General features: G+C 37.3%; 1 protein-coding gene across 1 annotated transcript in view; it reads right to left on the bottom strand.

The window, feature by feature from the left end:
- LRP1B (LDL receptor related protein 1B) overlaps nt 1-22112 on the bottom strand; it is a 590048-nt gene that overhangs the window by 202867 nt on the left and 365069 nt on the right. Inside the window, exons 9-12 of the mRNA XM_042877971.1 lie at nt 8191-8413; nt 5704-5875; nt 3674-3817; nt 1435-1671 (exon numbers count right to left, since the gene is read on the bottom strand). Coding sequence (XP_042733905.1) covers nt 1435-1671; nt 3674-3817; nt 5704-5875; nt 8191-8413 — 776 coding nt within the window. The remainder of the gene's footprint in view (nt 1-1434; nt 1672-3673; nt 3818-5703; nt 5876-8190; nt 8414-22112) is intronic.

The raw sequence follows: 22112 nt of genomic DNA, 5'->3' as shown, positions 1-22112 counted from the left end.
GGGGAGAATGACAATGATTATTTTTATTCATTTTAAGTATTAGGGATACCAATAATACATGATCAAACAATCCATAACTCCTCAGAGTACTTGGGCATTTTGTTATGTTGTATTTATAAAACAACAAAAATTATAATTAAACATTACTTAGGAGAAGTTGCTGATTCAGTATGTATGTATATATATCTATATTTTTTTCATGCTTGCATGTTTGACCAAGCTTAACCCGTCTGATGCTTCCCAGCAAGGATGCTTTTTTTGCATTACCTTACAATGTTTAAGTCTATATACTATTCATTGCCTTCCTGTACTCTGCATTTGGATTACTTTGTTGTAAGATGAAATGTGCGTATTTTGGTTAGACTTTCAGCAGTAGAAGTGGAGCTTCTGTGATGCGTGTTATGTATTTCCCCATTCACAGTGAACTGAAATACACAATTGGCAGCTGAGCATTCATAATTTGCTTAGACACCCTTCCTTTATTAAGCAACCACCAAGCTTCTTATGGCTACTAGTGAAAGAACATTTATGCACGCTGAGGTCTGTAGAGATCTTATACCAAAAAAAAAAAGAGAACAATTTCACTGTAAATGGAAGCTAACTTCTCTGAGACAGCTGGATTAAAACGTAGGTTATGAATCATGAGGAAAGGCAACCTCTGCATTAAAGCAGTTGGGGTTTTTTTTTTTTCCTTCTTGACTACTAGGAAACAATTACTGTAGGTAATTGTAGGTAACCTTCAACTGAGGTGAAGAACTACTGAAACAGTATTTCATGAAATAGTTCTATGAAAGGAGAAGGTGAGTTGACAGATCAGAGCTTTAGTTAGTAAAAGAACATTTAATACAAAGAGATGGAATGCTTGGCCAGTGAGAATCCATAGAATGTGGTGGGAGGCATGGAAAGTAGAGAAGTGCTGATATTTTTTCTAATTCCTATAATACATGGTAAAAAATATCTTTGCATTCTCAAAAAATGCTCAGGTTTTCCTACTGCTTCTCCAGGCAGGAGGGAAAATGCATCAGAGAAAACAATCCTAATCATCCAAATTATTATTATTATTACTATTGCTAGTGATTCTGCAGTACAAGAAGTCTTCCTCTGCCAACCTACTTGAACAGACTCCAGAAACCACACTGTGATTCAGGCTGTAGAGAAAAGTCTCATAACATTCTTAAGGATATGGGATAATTCAGTGAACTGTTACATTATGGATTCATCCCATCAACTGAAAGAATATAGTGGAGATAAAGAGTTACTCAGTGGCAAGTTATAGGCTAAGCAGTCACCAAACAGCATCTCTGCACTTAGAAAAAATAAATAGGAAGTTGTAAGAAAAAAAAATATAACTCCAAGTTTGTACAAGGTCAAGTTTGGGTCTGCTTTCAAAGGGTAGATTACATAAAGTTTTAAATCTTCTGTTAGCATTCCTACCGTCTTTGAGGATTGTTTCTCTCTCTGTGCCATCAATTTTCTGCCGACCAATTAGGAAACTGGTAGTATCAGCAAAGTAAATGTAATTGGTTTCTGCATGGAAATCCAGAGCACGAGGATTGACTAAGTTCTCTATAGGGATCATGTATTCATCAGATACTTTGGTATTCAGGTCCATTCCTCGTATTATTCCTGGGCGTCCCTTCCCGTAAAAAAGAAACAATTCATTCTTTGGTCCTGCAAAAGAAAGATTACAAACATAAACAAGTGATGTTGCCTAATCTTCTTTACAGTGAATAGAGTCACTGTTTAATTAACTGGCACAATTAGTAGGGGAGCAGAAGCATTACTCAATACCAAAAATTAAACTTTCATATATTCCAAAGGTATCTAAACTCAAGAAATCTAGCTAATTACATTACCTTCATTAAAATACAAATTACTTTGGTGAACTGCTTACATCTAATTATTTCTCTTCTGTAAAAGTTCAGACTGAAAAGAAATGCTAGATCACAGAATAACCTTATATCTAATGTGAAATGCACATATATAGCATTGCAGACATTTAATTTTACAATTCATTAGGATCTATCCAGGTAACGTAGACCACGACTGAACAAATCATTAGATCTAAAACGACTGTAAACTTCAGCAAATACAGAACACCATTTTATCTTTTTTCACCTGAAGTTTCTCAGAAGCAAGCAAAAGCTTATAGCAAATTACTTTCAAATGAAAGAAAGAATACAACAGATTGACATACTGATTTCTTTCATGCTGAGATACAAAACACGGATATCTGTATTTCCTTCTTAAGAGATTTTTACAGTTTCATTAAACAGCTTAATTACAAATAACTGAGATATATTAACAATATACTTTATGCTATAAATATACTTAGATACTTCATTCTATAAATAGACCTCTTAAAATTCTCAAATACATTATTTTTCCTCAATGCTTCTTTACGCTCATTGGAGTTGCTAGTGAAAACAGTGACAAATTCATGTTCGAATGCATTTATCTTCCAGCATTTATCAATGGATTCAGTTGCATGCCTTTCACCTGAAATATATCATTTGATTAAGAAAAAAAAAAGAACAAAAATAGAATTACAGAATGATTTAAATTGGAAGGGACCTTAAAAGCCATTTAATTCCAACTCCCTGCCATTAGCACAGATGCTTTCCACTTCACCAGGTTACCCAAAGCCCCCAACCATCCTGGATGCTTGATGGAGCTTTTCTGAGCAGGCTAATCTCTCACGGTCCTCATAATAAAGAATGTCTTCCTTATATCTAACCTTTTGTTGTCCTATCACACATGTCCTCACAATAAGTGTTTCTACATCTTTCTTATGCATTGGAAGGCTGCAGCGAGGTCTCCTTGGAGCCTTTTCTTCTCCTGGCTGAACAAGCTCAGCTCCCTTCATCCTTCATAGGAGAGGTGCTCTAACCCTTCACAACCCCTCTGGCCTCCTTCCAATCCTCAACAGAGTACTCCAAATAGAGCCTCATGAGGAAAGAGCAGAGGGGGACAATAATCTCTCTCACCCTACTGACTAGTCCTGGTTTGATGCAGCCCAGGATGCTGCTGGCCTTCTGGGTTGCAAAGCATACACTGCTAACTCAGAGTGAACTTTTCATCTACCAGAACCCCCAAGTTCTTCTCTGTAGGGCTGTGAGTCCAACTTCTCAAATCTGTCCATGTCCTTCTGTATGGCACCCCATCCTTCTGTCACATCAGCCATGCATTTGTGGCAGATATAACCACAGTTACACACATCAATTCTCCTGCTGCAAAGTATTATCAGATGAAACTTGCTTGCCTTGTTTACATGACGGGTCCATTTCTAAATATTAAGATGATTGTGTGGGTAGAAATGGATAATAACTGAAAGTATTAAACAGCATAGCAGCCCTCATGTATTGTCAGAATGCATAGCATATAGAAAAAACAGTAAAATTGACTAACATAGCTAATGATGATTTTTAGAACTCTTTAAACAGCATCCCATGTCTAAATTGTCACTTGTGTGAACTGATGCTAGTCAAGTAAAATCATTTTAAGTGAATAAAAGGAATATATGAATAAAGCATCAGGTAAATATGTTACAAAACAACATTACCTGAAAACAGACCATGTGATTTCTTTTGCTATTGATTACATGTTAGATAGCATGCAGAGCTTAGCCCTGAAATATTAGCAGCTGGCAAGCTCTCTGACTTTTATTACATACTTTTGCATGACCTGCCATCACTTCCCAAGATGAAGCCAGTCCTGCAGCGACAAGTCCGTGTTTTGTAGTTGCTGCTGAGCAGACAGATGTGTGAACATCCCCCTGGCATTCCATATGGGTCCACCTCACATGCATGGCTTCTGACTGCAGAGAGTGAAAAACAGCACGATTAAAATCCATTTGAAGTAGGATAATTATATGCTTCAGTGTGTAGAAAGTTTAGACATGAAAAAAAAAAAAAAAAGGAATTTTCATCACGATCTTTCCCAAAATATAACAAGGTGATTTTAAAGATAATATTCAAGACAGACAAATTGGCATATCCAAAGGATCATCTTGTGGCTATCAACTCTAGGAGGTTATTGCTTTAATGAGATTCTGAAGTTATTTGCCAGGCAGCAATCTCCTGAGATAGCCAGATTTCTTTCCCTTTATTTTTGTTCAATTTATTTTATTGGTGAGTTTTGTTTTCTTTTTTTTTGTTTTGAGAGCTGTCCTACCCCAGGTCACTATTTGTTCAACACTATTAAAAAGCATCTTTCTGTGGAAGACATCTATGCAGAAGCTAAAGAACAAGACAAGCCTTGTAGCACTTTCCCTGCATTTGAACTGCTGAAGAATTTAAAGAATTCCTTTCCCTTGATATAGTTTTAAATGCATAGCTCTAAATTAGCAGAATAGCTTGTCAAGTTAACTTTTTAAATTTTTTAAAGGTAATTCTGATCAGAAGACAAGATCTATCCTTTTACCTTACACTGGCCTACAACTGAACAACAGTATTTTAACTCTTCTACTTCCTTTCAAGCTTTTTAGTTCTTTCGTAAAAGTAATCCAGAGGTTTAAGGTCGATATTGTTAGAGGTATACAGAATTTCCACCAAGTTCAGACAACCTTTCCAGCAAATCTTGACAAGCAACGAACATGCCCATTCAAAACAAAAGAAGCTGCAGAGTGAACAAAGGGCAGGAGGAACAGAGTAATTAGAGGAGGCAACACGAGATTACACTGTGCTCACGTGTCTCCAATGTTCAAACTCTGAGTCCCTCAGGGATACACAAGGGGAGCCTACAGTGAGGAGAAAGTCTTTGCTGCCTCTATCAGACACTAACATCTGCAAATCAGTGCCTTCAGCAATACAGTAAAATTAGTTCATCCAAACTCCACCGGTTTAGAGATCTTTTTTTTTTTTGAAACTTCTCTCAGAGCAGCCAGTGTGTTTAATAACATTGACATTTATCACCAGAATTGATGTGTTAGCTTTTTATAACCAGCAATCATCAAGAGGATTCGAGATTTTATCGCTAGAGTCATATCAAAATATGTTAATTGATAAAATAACACTGTAAGCATTTTGGATCTTGTTATCCTATAAATCATACTGATGTTCTGAGCGCAGAAAAAATAGGTGACTGGATCCACGATTCAAGTCATACTGGACATCTGAAATAGATATTTTAACAAAAATTCTGAGTATTTAGAAGTTTCTAATTCCAGAATCAAATGGAGATTGAAGGCCAAAGATGGCGTTTATTCAAGCAGGGGAAAAGTGAGTACCAATTCCCCCACTGTGCTGGCAGTTCAGCAGGCTAGCTGCCCAACTTCCATTCATTTTGGCAACTTCAAAGACTGAGGGAAGGAACTATGAGTCCCTCCAGGTTTGTACTCTGTGTCAAAAGCAGATCCAGAGAAAGCAGGAATCTCCAAGGTCTGAGACCCAAGCAGGTGGGTGGTATTGGACACCTAACAACTCTGAGAGTGTTAAATCCCCAAAAGGCTGTATGCATGAAGTCAGAGAGCTCGCAAAGCAGAGCTCATTGGCAGCTCTCCAAGCTGAATGCTCAGGAATCAGTTTTTGTAGGAGCTTAGGGAAGCAAAAAAACAGGCAGTGAAAGACACAGGAATCTAGGCAGATGAAGTTGTAGTAAATTTTGTAGCAGTGATAAGTTTTAACTGCATATTTCTGTAAGAATGCTTCCTTGAAAACACACCCAACTGATAACTGGTTTTAGAATGAGGAATTTTCATCTCACCTGATGTTTGAGTTCTTTTCTGGTACACACGGATCTCCTTTGCATTTTCAAGTCTGGTAAGGGACCGAGCATCAGTGCCATTATATCTGTTTATTTGCCAAATACTGAAGTTATCTGAATTAACTGCATATAAGTAGTTTTCAAATACTGTCAAACCACAGAGATGCCTAACCTGGAAAAGAGATGGAAACAATCATTATTTTAACTGAATATTTTTAGATATTCATTTAGGTATACATTTTATAAGCATCAAATAATAATGTCCAATGCACAGACCAAACTGTACAAAATAATTTATGAATATACTGATAAAAATCAGTGAAAAAATGCAAACTACATCACAAACCTAGTTCATATGTTTGTAATCATAGAATTGAGTTGAAAGGGACCGTTAAAGGTCACTCAGTCCAGTTCCGATGCAAATGAACAGGGATGTATAAAACTTTTCTAACCTTAAACAAGCAGGGAAAAAAATGCAAAATATTTACCACAAACCCATTCATTTATTCTTAAAATGCCATGGGTTCTCCATCTTTTCAATTAAAAACTCTTGCATGTTGTCTTAAATGCAAAATAATACATTAGCATTAGCTAATATTAATTAAAAATTAGTAACCATCATTAACATTAGCTAACATTAACTAATAAAATTAGTAAATACAGATAGTTTACAGGTTGATTACATGTATTTTTTCACTGTGACATAATGAAAGCGATGTCACCAGAGCAAGATATTACCACTGAATACATTTTTTTTATTATTTTTTTTTAAAGTAACTAACTATAATGGTGCTCCTTTTGTGTTCTACCTTTGAATATGCCTATGGTCACACAGTACTGCTTGCTTAACAACAAGCAAGCTCTATTTTTTCATCTCTAATGTGTACAACTACACTGATTGAAAGTTACTTAAATACAGTTGGTTAATTAGCCAATGACAGCTCAAACATGATGTGGTTAATTATACAGAGGTTGTGCTTGATGTATGGATTTAGAAAATTCAAAATTGAGCAATTTTGAAAACTGAGCAAGCTAAAGAGAATTTGTTGGCAAGTGTTCAGACATTTACAGGCTGAAATTCTTACTAGTGTAATCAATAAATTATTCACCACAGAGTATTTACTCAGCTCATTTACTCAGAAATTCAGACACACTCCACAAACCAAAACTAAAGATGATCCAAAAGCTGCCGTGCATCAAATATTTCAGTGGTTCCTGAAAACTATCTCAAGTTGACCAAATTTTCCATCATTTTCTGCTTTTAAGCAGTTAAAAATTAAATGAATAAATAAAATCAATGGCAGTATTTCACTAAGACCCAATAGGAATTCAATCCAACTACAGTAAAACCATAAATGGAAAAGAAAACAGACTTGATAAATAACGATGAATCTGTACCAAATTTCTGGATTCTCCTCTGCATTAAAATTCTTTCTTCCCTGTTACCATTAGTACAAAGTTTAAAGCTTTATTATTTAACTCCCATAAGAACATTGGAATATTTACAATTTTAACAGTGTGACTCTTTTTATAATGCAGAGTATAAAATCTTAGTTATTTTGGTAGTTTTTACTTCTACAGATTTTCTGCTACCTCACGCATGAATGGAAATGTTGCTTGTTACAAAGAATAGCCCTTTGAAAGCCACACAGGCTATCGATCAAAAAGCCTGTATCATTTGGAAACCATGACTTCTGCTATGCTTGTACTTAGGAAATAAACTTTAACCTCTGAAATTTGTTGAGAATAGTTTGCTGGCTATGTTAACAATTTGTCATTTGGTGATTGAGCAAAGAACCACAGCAGAACGAGTAAAATACTTGTTCTACGTGCACATCCTGCACACCCTGTTTAACCTCAAGCAGAAACATGCATCCAAGGTATCCACACCAGTCCCTATAGTCTGACTAGCAACCAATAATGGTTTGATCGCTGCAAACTTTCCTTTGATTTTCATAAGCCTTGCAATTGGGTAGAACTACTAACTATTATTCTGCTCTCCAAATTGAAACAACGACAGCTTGATATAGTCCTGCTCAAAAGCTTCCAGACTCAGTGTTTGTATTTATGACGCTGAACATCTGGATCAATTAAGAAGAAAACATCACTACCATCCACAAAATATGATTTAAGGTCATTTTCATTGGTTTGAACAGGTGAATAACTTCTGCTGTTCTTCTGTTTCTTTAACATTCCTCCACCAGTTAATCTTCCCTTCCTGAATTGACAATATGTTCTTTAGTAATTTATTGCCTGGTATCTTCCCATTGCTCCATATTTTCCCTCCTAAAGTCTTCTACAATGGGAACTGAGACTTAAATGGTGCATTGTTGAAGAAGAACTACAAGGAAGTTCATAGGTTGCAAAATGTGGCTAAACTGCAAATAAAATAAAACATGCAGCGGATCTTTTAAAGTTTATTGACATTATACATGTTTGTATATTGATATTATTACATTTTCCTACATTTTTCAAATAAATACCTACTTGTCTCCCTTTTATGACTGTATGCCTCTTTCTCCCTTCATAGTCAACAACTTCCACATTATCCAGATAAATGTCAACCCAGTACACATATTTATTGATGAGGTCTAGTGCAAGAGCAGTTGGCTGTTCAATTTTAGAGTCTACTATCCATGTTCTGTTCATTCCATCCATGTCACATCTCTCAACCTTGGCAACATTCCCATAGTCTGTAAAGAAAAGCTTTCTGTGGAAAGAAAATAAGATGTTGTGAGTTTCAAAAGGTGCGAACATAGCACAAAGCTCCTGGTGGCTCTGTGCAAAGCAGGATTTCATTCCTTGTCATTTGAGAGACTAAATTTATTAATAGTCAACAGTGATTAACAAAGAACTTCACCATATCTTCTAAGAAATCCACAGCTACATATTTTCTTTGAGTAGAATATACAGAAACATACATAAATGAGCATGAATGCATTTCATTATACCTCATATACATCCTTGATGGAATAATCATTTTGTGTTGTGTTGGTTTGCTTGTTTTTGTGGTCAGTGTACACATGTACAGACTATAATGAAATCTTAAATATATCCACACAATCACTAATAAAAAAAGGCAAAGTAATTACAAATACTAAAGAGTGACAAATCCAGGAAGCACTTAGATGGTTTCGAGAACAATTCATTACATATAAGGTAAAACAAATATGGAGATTCATAATATCACATTTATGAAAATGTGTTTCTAAAGAAGATTTACAATGCATCATTGTAGTGCATTTATAACATCTTCAGAGGCTGACTGGCACAGGACTACCAATTGAAAAAAAGTCTTTAAAAGATTTCCAGAAATTCAATGAGTCACTTCATCCAAGAATAAAGGGAAATTATTGAAGACTTAAAATTGCTACTAAATCTTCTCAACCCAAGCAATGATTAGTATTCAGTGGATTTACTAAACAAATCAATTCTGATTAACTTGACAATATTATAACAAGATTAACTATTTGTGAGATTAAATCACATTTGCAAGCAAAGACCACCTTGCCATGACTTTAACATATTATAACAAATAATGCAATTCCAGACTCAATGCTACTAAAACTACCTTGAGAATCAGGATTTCATTTTGCAAATGAAGTGAATTATGTCCTCAATTATTACCATTACTGGTAATAACCCTACATCAACAGTACAAAAAAACTGATATATGCTCATGTTGAAGAACGGTAATTTATAGCCCTGTAACCTATTACAGAAATTCAGCATTCAGAAATATTAGGCTAGAAAGAATACCTGATTGCTGTGTAGCGAAATAAGAACCACATCATTCACTATTACCATATTTAGAATGGATTATTATTTATTTAATGTAGACAAAGAGTATTTCATAGGAAAAAAAAAATATTAGAACATCAGCCAAAATGTTGAAGGCATAAGAATTATTGGCAGCATAGATAGAGTAGCTGTAAAATGCTAAAAAGAATTGATCACAGAATCATAAAACAGGGCTTGAGGAGAATTTGAAAGGTCACATAGTCCATCACCAGGTCATAAAGGCAGAGTAAACTTAACCTAACATATTACTGAGGGATAACTCCATTCCTGACAGAGAATCTGATTAATCAAAATCATTCTGAATTCCTGTCTTGTCCTTCATTGTAATTCCATACCACAGCTGCACTTTTAGAACATTTAAAAAAACCCCACACACTTAACATTTAAATTCATTTAATCAAAATGTGCATGCTACAGATGATATGCAAAGCAAAAATTATGTCTGCAAAGCGAATGTTTTGTTTGGAATGAAAACAGCCAAATAAATTAATGAGAATATATGTGTGTGTGTATTTAATCAGCAGTAATAAGTCTAACAGCTATTACATTTAAAATAAGTTAAAACATTGGATGTTGATAATTTGAAGAGATCATATTTAGATTTATAGTAGAAATTTATATTTTAAGATTCAGTTATTCAAATCGAAGCTCATTTTGCAATCACAGAAGTTGTGCTGTTGCTGTGATCAAGCACACATGTACCTATGTATATTTATGCACATATATATAAACACACGTGTACGTTTATATAGGTCCTCATACACACATACACAGAGGAGCTACAAAGACCCAAAGTTTGACTTCAGGCTGACTCTACTTGTTTGCTTAGCAAACATCATTCCTACATAAGATTAATGGTTCTACGTGGTATAAGAAAAGACTAATATACAAAGTTAGAAATGATAATTACCTTCTACAATTATATTCACTTGCACGATTAGGAAAAAACTTTTACAAGTAAGTAACGAATGGGTACAGAAAAAAACAGCTAATTTAAATAGTTTTTTTTCCCCAGCCTTCAGGAATGGGGAAGGTATTTCTTTGTTTCCTAAATATCTGATTTCTATTAACATCATTTGTGCTAAGGAAAAATGTCTCCTGCGTAAATAACATACAAATTTTTAATTTTGAAAAATAATTATTCTTCTCCTGAAGACTGACAATAACATTAACTTTTAACGTAGAGGCAATAGACAGAGCAAGAAAGTAATCACCTAACTGTTGCCACATGATCAAAGCATACTGAAAGTTAGGAAGTTAGGAAAATTAGATGCTTTACCATCTAAATCTGAAACGCAAGTCTGCATTAAAATACTAACGGATTTTTATAGTAAGGCTTAGATCAGAATTGCATTTCTAACACATGAAGCTGACCCACGGTTACACTATTTTTTCCTTTGCCTTGGGAGTTCTCAAGGATACACGGGTATTAATTTCAACTTAAGACTAATTCTGAAGCTCACAAATGAGGCTAGATTTGCCTTCTCATTTTCTGCAGAGGATGATGAAATCTTTATCAATCCACAGAGCTGTTTCAGCACAAATACTTACCATTTGCATTTCCCAGTACAATCCATGTACTATGCATTAGTACTGACCATGAGGTACAGCTCATTCCATGAGGGGCAAGGAGATCTGTGTTCATTACAGCCTTTATTTTCTGAGACTATCAATGAGGATGCTAGCTGGGGCAGATACAAAACTGCAAAATCTTTGGCATTAAATGGAATTTTTTTTTTTTTTTAGGCATGTTATTCTTTGGAGAGCTACAGACTTCACGCACAGAAAATTTGAATAATTTCCTAGCTCTTTAAAACTCTAAAAAAAACATATTCTGTCAACTTTTAATTAATACCAAGATGGGCGATCTTCTTCAAGTATAGGTGCTTCGCAGGCACCAGATAATAACCTTTTTTCAAACTTGTCAGACTCATTATTTAGTTGTTTTGTCCCAGTGCTCATTCCAAGAGGCTCTGGCAGAATGGCTTATTCTAATGTTTATGAAACACAGAATCACCCAGGTTGGAAAAGATCTCTAAGATCATCCACTTATCACCAACATTTCCCACTAAACCATGTTCCTCAGTACAACATCTAAACATTTCCTGAACACCTCCAGGAATCCACCACCCCCCTGGGCAGCTAATAACCACTCCAAAAAACAGTGAAGATTTCTCATGACTACATCACAATTTACTAATTTATACAGCACACTATGGCTTCAGCAGTTTTTCTTTCACCTGTTTTCCTTTCTAAATGTATTTCCTGATGGCAAGCACAATTTTCCACTGTCCACTGAGCAGCTAGAGCTAAGCAAATAAAGTCAATCTTCTCATTTCATCAGACAGGTTCTTCATGACAACCTTCTTTGCAGTTATACAAGTTTTAGGTCAAGTTATTGACCACAGCATGGTCAGCACTGGATACATTGCTCCAGAGGAAAGCTCACTGGTATCTGTACAAAGTCATCGTAACTTCCCTGCATCTGATGGAGATTCATCCATCACTAAATGGCATTTGCTATTTTCACAGCTCTATTACACTGCTGATTTACAGCCATCCTATCACCAGCTATTACATGAATCTTCCTCCCTCTGCTGATTTCCCAGTTCTTAGCTTACTTTCTCCAGGCTATGAAACGCAATGCATTCCATAACTGAACATTAAGTCTGAAAAACTGATGGTTGGATTTTTCCAGTCAAGAGTTTGGTTTCAGATAGGAAAGCATAGGAATTATTTCCTCATCTGATCAATAACATCCTTGTAATAATTCAAAATATCCTCAAATGAAAACCCCATGAATGACAAACAGCAACAAAGCCACATTAAAAATAAAACTTAATTTAAGCTTAATTAAGAATAATGAGACAACAGCGAGCTTCCCAGTTCCAATACTAGTGGTCACAGACTCATCTCTTCTCTATCATTACTCTCCATGTTCCCAACTAGCTACGCAGGCTCTCTTCTGACAGAAGATATCTGTCCTCAATAGAAATTTCCTTTCAGACCCAGATAGTTACTTAGTTCAGCTGTAAAACATTATATGCCTCCCTTACCATCCTTGTGTTCAGTTTTTGTTCTCCCGTTGGCTTCTCTTTATTGCTTACTTCTGTTTTCCAAGCTTTCAGTCACAACATTCATAATCCACCCATGTAATTAGCCTTGGAAGAAATGAGTTCTCCTTGCAAAGCTACATTTGGCCCGGTGGATGAGTGAAATCTATTCTTATGCATCTAAGAAACCAAATAATGCGTAGCACAATCAGACAATTCTCAGGGGACAAAGTTTCACAATTCCACAACTCTTTTGGCAAAAAATAAAACTACTAATAAAAAAGAACAATACTACATGGTATAACGAAAAAATGGCTATTTTTTCCCTGGCAAATACAACTCTGCTTTACAGTTGACCACATTTATATGTAGTATTATTATTTTTCACTCATTATTCTCCTCAATTTTTAATTATTCTTTGTAATAGGAAAGAGATACACATAATCATGCCCAGAAGCTCACACATCTCGTTGCCAGGCCCCAGACTCTAAATTGTTCACTGGATAACTTGAAGCCAGCCTGCTTCCAGTACTCATTGCTCCCCTAGCTCCCAAGCTGGCTCTTATACCTCAGGTGCTCCTTCAATTGATCTTTGGAAGACAAACATGTTATTGAGCCTCTTATGAGGAAAGCAAAGCACAATTTCAGAATTGCTTAGACAGGACAGATGTACTGAAAATAAACTATCAGGTATTTGTAGTATGTTGTGGTTTAAAACCAAATGAAAGAATGGAGAATAAACATAATTTAGTACAATATATATACAGAAAGGTTGCTTTCTTAGACATTGCTACTGTGGTAGACCACAGCCATCCAGATTAAAGGAAAAGCATTGATGGCACGCTTCAAGAGGAGGTGAGAGTAGAAAATGCAGTATTCAGATTTCAGAAATTACATTGAAAGGATCATTACCAAGATAGAGAACTATTCAGGATATCCTGATGGTATTGGTAGAAATCTTGTTCAATGGAAAAAGAAGTAAACATATGCTTTGGTGTGTATGAGTGATGCCAAGGTAGAAGCTTTCTTCTAATTCAGAGAACAGATTATGGTGTGGGAAAAATTCAGAACTGATGTTGTAGAAATGGGATGAAAATTAATAACAAAATAAGTATTTAAATAAGCATTTAAATTATTAAGTATTTAATAAGTATTTAAAAAAACTGCTTAAGAATTAATGAGAATACCTTTGACATTGAGTGGAAGCAGCCAGATACACTACAGCACACAGTATAAATACAGCAAGATAAACTATATAATTGAACTTACACATTGGCTATATATAATTAAATATGTAATAATTGAAATCATACGAATCATGACAAAACAAGCAACTTTCTTTGGAGGAGATGAAAAACAGCTAATAAATTAAGAGTGCCTGAAAGCATCTATGGGATGGTCCACTCATACACAAACTTTGTAGTGTCAGTCTATTTACTGAATTATCAGCAGAGGACAGATATGAAATCTTGTATCTGATTGCTACTGCATTTAATCTAAATGAAGATTATTTGATATAATTTAAATTGCATTTAATTAATAGTATGTCTTATAGCATGGTCTAGGAACATTTTCCTCTCTTAATATTTCAATTGATTTCTGAGTTCAGTAGTTTTATTTATCTACACATGAATCAAAATAAATCAACCACACTGACTTAACACATTTTTGGTGGTAAACTGGACATGACCCTTTGCATACCAGACACATTAAGGTCCTTGGGAATATGATTTGGCCATAAGCTAGATGATCTTTATGGTCTTTTTCAACCCCAGGCCATTCTGGGATTCTATGATACACAATATTTAAAACAGCTGTGACATATGGGACAAAAGGTCCTTCCCCCCTAAGATAGGAAGGCAAGACACTTTGTTTTGGGGTCTTTTTCTTCCCACCTTTCTAGCACAATATAGCATCCATCATGATAACAATAACTTCCCCTTGAAAATTATTGGTGTATTAGATGGGCTAAAAACCAGAAGGCTCTCTAGAGACATGTTTTAACTTCATAGCTGTTTTAGGAAGGAAGTGATAGAAGTGATAGGTGAATGTTTCAAAGGCTTTATAGTAGTGAAATTTCATTAGAGCTCCTCTGTGATTTCTGTAACGTAAGGGTGGACATATGTTGAAAATATTCCCAATATTCTAAACTCCTGGTAATGAGTGAAAATTGTAAAATAATAAAATGATATTTTCGCATAGAGAACTGTGGATTTAGCACCACACAGAGAAAAGCAAAGAGCTGTGCCTTAGAAAAAAAAGTCAGTTAGACAGCTTATTCTCACTGCACAGAGCCTAGCTCAAATACACCATTTGTTTCACAAAAGAATATAGGCAAAACCAGCCAAAGCAAAACCAGATGCTGTAGAGGGAACATTTGTAAGAAAATAATGCTTTTTTTTTTTTTTTTTTTTTTTTAAACACAGAAGTCATCAGTTTAAACAAAGGTTTTCTGATTTGCAGTAAAATAGGCAGCACTGCGAGTAGGGAAGAGAGTAAGAAATTGTGAATTTAAGTATGGATTAAAAAGAACCATATCTGGCTCCCTGCTAAAGTAGCTACAAATTGTCTGTTGTACTTAATAAGCAGAGCAACACAATCCAGGAGAAGAGTTCTGTAACTGTTTTCTTCCTGCTAAAATTGTCTATCTTTGCTAAGAGAAAACCAAACTTATTTCCATTGTCAGGAAAGAAAACAAAAGACGTTTATATAATTTCCTTGGAGACACAGAAATAAGCATGCTCAGAAACGTTATAAAGCAAATGGAATACCATAATTCAGGACAGTGATTTATTACACTGATTCAATTGTATGCTCCCCTATTGTTTAAGCTTATCAAAGCAAAATCCTGTGAAGAATTTATCATTCTTGATCCTTTCCACTTTTGAGGGAATAAAAGCTTTCACAGAATCATAGGATCACCAAGGTTGGAAAAGACCTTAAGATCATCTAGTCCAGCCATCCACCTACCTCTAATATCTCCCCACTAAACCATGTCCCCTAGCCCATTCATTCCTTTTGTCTTAGGGATGGCAATTAAACATATGTAATGCTTTCTAGAAGTATTAATGACCCTTAAATGTTTTGTCTCTTCCCTTTGTCACCAAAATAAGCTCGCTGTCCAGCATGGTAACCAAAAAGGGCTTTCCAAACCACCATTTCTGGGTACAGTAGGAATAGAATATGACAGTAGGATAGAAAGATAACCGTACATCTTACAATCTCTTCACACAATTTCTATTTTCTTTCACAAGCTCTTCACAATCAAAGCAAATAGGTAGCAAACCCATACACACCCTAATAAAATATTTATCTTGCTTAATATGAGTGTTTCTGTTTTTACAGAGCAGTACATACAAAATAAAAAATATTTGGCACGTGGGCTTCTCCATATTCAGAAAATATTGTGTATTAACACTCAAATCATGCTCTTAGATGTACTTAAATTTATAACTAGAAAGAACACGACGATGAACATACAGATCTTGGATCTTCCTTGTAATTACATCAGAGGACAATTTAATATATTTTATCAGATATACAACATGGAGTGAAATAATTTCAAAGAATATAAAAATTATGTTCCTTCATTGGAAGCTCATGGTCCATCATATTCTTCAAAATCAAGCAGAGATTTTTTTAAGCACAATATTTATGGTATTCTTCTCTGAATGATTTCTTCAATAATGGGATGGTGTATCTTCACCATTTAAAATATCTACAAGAACACAAGTACCTATCAGAATAAGCACATTGACAGAGTTATTTTCAAAGGCTTAATTACGATTGTAATGAAGTTTTCTCACAGTAATAACAAAAAAGCTCAAGACCAGTTTTCTCCTAAACTTAATAAACATTTTCCTTTTTGCAGAAAAAAATAAACATCAAAAATCACTTTTTAAAAACAGGAGTTTGGAAAAAAGAACACAGGAAAATCATTAGTTGTTCAGAACTTGCAGGAAAAAGAATAAAAAGGAAGAACCCTGAAAGTGTGCTTGATTTCCAGCCTAACAAAATTCAGGCTAACGGGAAAACAATCAGACTACAGGCCTGGAGCTAAGTGGACTAAATTCATAGAATCATAGAATCACTAAGGTTGGAAAAGACCTAAAAGATCACCCAGTCCAACCGTTCACCTATTCCCAAGCTCCTACTAAACCATGTCCCTCAACACAACATCCAGTCTTTCCTTGAACACCCCCAGGGTCGGTGATTCCACCACCTCTCTGGGCAGTCCATTCCAGTGCCTGACCACCCTTTCTGAAAAGTAATACTTCCTCATGTCCAGCCTGAATCTCCTCTGCCGTAGCTTGAAACCATTCCCCCTGGTCCTATCACTGATGACACGAGAGAAGAGGCCGACCCCCAGCTCACCACAACCTCCCTTCAGGAAGTTATAGAGAGCAATAAGGTCTCCCCTGAGCCTCCTCTTCTCCAGGCTGAACATTCCCAGCTCCTTCAGCCTCTCCTCATATGGCCTGTGTTCCAGACCCCTCACCAGCTTTGTTGCCCTCCTTTGAACACGTTCCAGGGCCTCAATATCTTTCTTGCAGTGAGGAGCCCAAAACTGGACACAGTACTCCAGGTGCGGCCTCACGAGTGCTGAATATAGGGGAACAATCACCTCTCTGCTCCTGCTTGCAACACTGTTTCTGATGCAAGCCAGGATGCCATTGGCCTTCTTGGCCACCTGGGCACACTGTCGGCTCATGTTCAGCCGAGCATCAATCAATACCCCCAGGTCCATTTCCTCTACGCAGTCCTCCAGCCACACCGCCCCAAGCCTGTAGCGTCGCCTGGGGTTGTTGTGGCCGAAGTGCAGGACCCGGCATTTGGCCTTGTTGAAACTCATTCCATTGGCTCCAGCCCAGCTCTCCAGCCTGTCCAGATCCCTCTGTAGGGCCTTGCTACCCCCAGGCAGATCCACACTTCCAGCCAATTTGGTGTCATCTGCGAATTTACTGAGGGTGCACTCGATGCCCTCATCCAGGTCATCAATAAAGATATCGAAGAGGACAGGCCCCAGCACCGACCCCTGGGGAACACCACTCACGACCGGTCGCCAGCTGGATTTGACTCCATTCACCACCACTCTCTGTGCCCGGCCCTCCAGCCAGCTCCTTACCCAGCCAAGAGTGTACCCATCCAAGCCTCTGGCTGCCAGCTTCTGCAGGAGAATGCTGTGGGAGAGTGTCAAAGGCTTTGCTGAAGTCTAGGTAGACCACATCAACAGCCTTTCCTTCATCCACCAGTTGGGTCACTAGATCATAGAGGGAGATCAGGTTGGTCAAACAGGACCTGCCCTTCGTGAACCCATGCTGGCTAGGCCTGATCCCCCGGTCACCCTGCACATGCCGCATGATCTCCCTCAAGACGATCTGCTCCATAACCTTCCCTGGCACCGAGGTCAGGCTGACAGGCCTGTAGTTCCCCGGATCCTCCTTACGACCTTTCTTATAAATGGGAGTCACATTGGCAAGCCTCCAGTCTTCTGGGACCTCACCAGTCAACAAGGAGCGCTGACAGATCATGGAAAGCGGCTCAGCTATCAACTCCGCCAGTTCCCTCAGCACTCTCGGGTGGATCTCATCTGGCCCCATCGACTTGTGACAGTCCAGTTGGAGCAGTAGGTCTCTGACTGTTTCTTTCAGAATCACAGGGGGGTTAGTGTGCTCCCCGGCCGAGATCACCAGGTCAGAGAGAGGGGTATCCTGAGGATAACTGGTCTGACTTTTAAAGACAGACGAAAAGAAGGCATTCAGAACCTCCGCCTTTTCCTTATCCTCAGTGGTCACATTCCCAGCCTCATCCAGCAAAGAGTGGATATTCTCTGTCCTTCTCTTACTGTTAATGTATTTATAAAAGAGTTTCTTATTCCTTTTCACACCAGCGGCTAGGTTAAATTCAAGCTGGGCTTTTGCCTTTCTGATTTCACCTCTACACATCCTAACAACTTTCCTGTATTCATTTTGAGTGGCCTGTCCCTCTTTCCACAGGCGGTAGATTCTCTTTTTCTCCCGGAGCCTCAGGAATAGCTCCCTATTCATCCACGCCGGTCTTCTTCCCTGCCGGCTCATTTTGCAGCTCAGGGGGACTGCCTGCTCCTGCGCCCTTAAGACTTCCTTCTTGAAGAGCAACCAGCTCTCTTGGAGCCCTTTGCTCGCTAAGACTGAATGCCAGGGGACTCCCCCTATTAGTCCCCTGAACAATTCAAAGTCTGCCCTCCTGAAGTCCAAGGTAGCAGTATTACTATTCCCCCTCCAGGCTCCACCATGAATCACAAAGTCTATCATTTCATGATCACTCTGTCCAAGACAGCCTCCAACCTCCACATCTCCCACCAAACCTTCCCTGTTTGTGAACAGCAGGTCTAGTGGGGCAGTTCCTCTCGTGGGCTCTCTGACCAGCTGTATCAGGAAGTTGTCCTCTACGCATTCCAGAAAGCTCCTAGACTGCTTCCTCTGTGCTGTGCTGTACTCCCAGCATATGTCAGGGAAGTTAAAGTCCCCCATGAGGACAAGGGCAGGCGACTGTGCAGCTTGTGCCAGCTGCTTATAGAATACCTCGTCTGTTTCTTCATCTTGATTTGGGGTTGTGGGTACAAATTGGTTTGGTTTTGTGGGTACAAATTAGTACAGCAAGAGCAGTAGCATGGCCAGCTTTTTAAAGTGGCTATACAGACACTAGTGGGCAATTTGGGAGATAATTTCCTGAAACTAAATCCACTTCTCAAATGACTCTTTCTGTCCAGTTTTAGAAATTTTAGTTATGAAATTTTTGGCACTATGAAATGCAACAGCAAAGCCATTCAGTTTGTTGGAGAGATAAAATTATGCTTTGTACATCACCTACACCCATCGCTGCAGATTTCTATGTTAAATTAAACAAGCTTTCTTTTCAAATTTGAGATTTCTGACCACCAACTTTTCCTATTCACATTAGAGTTATTAAGAATGAAAAAGGCATCATTTTTACAATAGTAATTTATTTAAGTATTTATTATTAATGTGAAAAATAATTTTTAACAGTTCTTTCTCCTTGATATTTTGTGACCTATGCCAAACTAAATGTCAGTAATAGCTGGCATTTGAGATCCTGTCTCATCTATCTCTTACACAAAATGCTACAATAATCATCATTATAGAGGATTATATGAAACTAATCAAAAATTCACTTTTTGCAAGCTTTAGAAATCTCAGGGCTCCTCCTTTGCATGCAGATTTGATGAAAGGCTAGGCTTATATTCAGAGGTGTAGGTCCCAGAAGCGTCAGACCCCAGCTTTTAAAAAAAATGATTTAAGGTAATGGTAAATTAGCAGTCAACAGGAAGGATGAGGATTTCTTCTCATCAACAAATTCAAGGATGGAAATTGTGTCTGTGGCTATTAAACCCAATTAACTATTTCTTGTCTCTGGAAATCACAAAGGTGTAGACTGTTGAAAGCTGACAGCCTTAATGTGGGAGCTACAACTGTGTGCTTGTTTTACTCTTACTTCATGATCTAAGCATTCTTTCACTACATTTATGAGAAGACAACTAGACTGCTGTGCTGATGAGATTGCAGTAGTATGTTCTTTGATACCACTTGTCCTCAAAGCTCCTGATTTAAAGTATAAAATACAATCCATGACATCAAAGGGGAAAATCTCGGATGAAAACATACACCACTTTGTACAATAAATAAATACACAAAAATTGACTTAAATACAGTCCTTGAAAAAGAGGAATCTGATGAGGTTTAAAAAGAGCAAATGTAGAGTCCTGTATGTAGGGAGGAGCAACAACAGGCATCAGTACAGGTTAGAGGATGACCTGCTGGAGAGGAGCTCTGCCGAGAAGGACCTGAATGTTTTGGTGGACAACAGGTTGGCCATGAACCAGCAATATAATCTTCCGGCCAAGAAGGCCAATGGCATCCTAGGGTGCCAAGGGCACAGCAAGCAGACTGAGAAGTGATCCTCCTCCTCTACCTTGTTGGGGTGAGGCCACATTTAGAATACTATGTCTAGTTCAAAGAAGCCAGGAATTTCCTAGGAGTCCAGCAGAGGGCCACAAAAATGAGAAATGGCCTGGAGCATCTCCTGTGTGAGTAAAGGCTTAGCAATCTCGATTTGCTAAGCCTGGGAAAAAGACTGAGGGGGATCTGATTAATGTTTATAAATACCTAAAGGAAGGTGGGAGGCAAATGGATGAGGCCAGGCTCTTCTCAGTGGTGCATAACGATAGGAAAAGGACAAATGGCCTAAAAATTATCACAGTTAGTTCCATACTAACATGCAGAATAACTCCCTTACAGTAAGGGTGACAGACCACTGGAACAGGTTGCCCAGAAAGGTTTGGAAGACTCTTTCTATGGAGATGCATATAGCCATTCAGCAAAGCACAGAAAACAAAAGACAATCTGCATTTGACAGAGCTGATCCTCCACATGCAGCTTCCTAGTGTGACTAAGCAGTGAACATCACAGTTTAGGGAACTACTCTGATCTAATTGAGGACCCCACTCTGTAGGCAGCAATGAGGAGGCACTTAGGGCTCACCGAGAAAACATGCACCTATACTATTATAACAGAATTATTCTGATATAATACTTATGTATTTCTTTTTATAAATTGTCCTTTTTCTTAAGTAATAAACTAATTTATTCCAATGCGAACAGACATTCTACTGGAAAAATTGGTTCAGACACTGTCACTCTTTGCAAGTCTTGTTAAGCGTAGCTTAATACATCTCTGCACTACAGATTCTTAGCTAGAATATTTTTTTTATCAGCCGTTACAGAATTACTTGATGCCAGGTAACCTCTTCACCTTTGACAACGTGTAAAGAAAAACAGGCAGTCCAACTTACTCATTAACTGCCAATGAAGTAAGTCATTTTGTTCCCAGAATTGCATTTACAAGTCAAATTAAAAACAAGGAATGATCTGAAATAAGGATCACAGACAAGGAATTAAATAAGATAATCCACCTTTGTATTATGATATCAGAAAGTAAACAGGCATAGTACTTCTAATGAAGAACTTAAATATTTCTACATTGTTCTTTTTGTTTCACTAACATTTAGACATCATATACTTATAAATTTTAGGCATAATTCATCACTTCATGCAGCTGCTTAGATATTGGAATCTTCAGTACTGTCATTTTTCCTCAACGAAGCCATGATAAGAAAGGAGGTTTTTTGGGAGGGGTCATGAGTTTTTCATTAATTTTGAATTCATTGGAATGACTAAGTACACATATCTTCTGAAAGCGGCATTATTCTCATTTTTAACAACTTTACTGCCTATGATAGTGACCATACAAAATACTTTTTTTTTCCTGAGAATCTGCAGTCAGATATAGTTTGCATTCAATATTTTACAGTCAAGTCTTCCCTGACAATTTTCAGCAGAGATCAAATGAATCTTTATTAATCTTTCTTGAGCTTCATATTCAGCAAGCTAGCATATTGGTACCAATTATATAAACTACATTCAGACAAGAATTATTGGATGACTCTAGGATATGGCTTATTCACTAATGACCCTTTACATAAATGGGTGGGGAAACT

The sequence above is a fragment of the Lagopus leucura genome, unplaced genomic scaffold (genome assembly GCF_019238085.1).
Source record: "Lagopus leucura isolate 7727_CA_CO unplaced genomic scaffold, USGS_WTPT01 Super-Scaffold_100019, whole genome shotgun sequence".
NCBI classification, from domain to species: Eukaryota; Metazoa; Chordata; class Aves; order Galliformes; family Phasianidae; genus Lagopus; species Lagopus leucura.
This window is presented reverse-complemented; position numbering and strand designations above follow the sequence as displayed.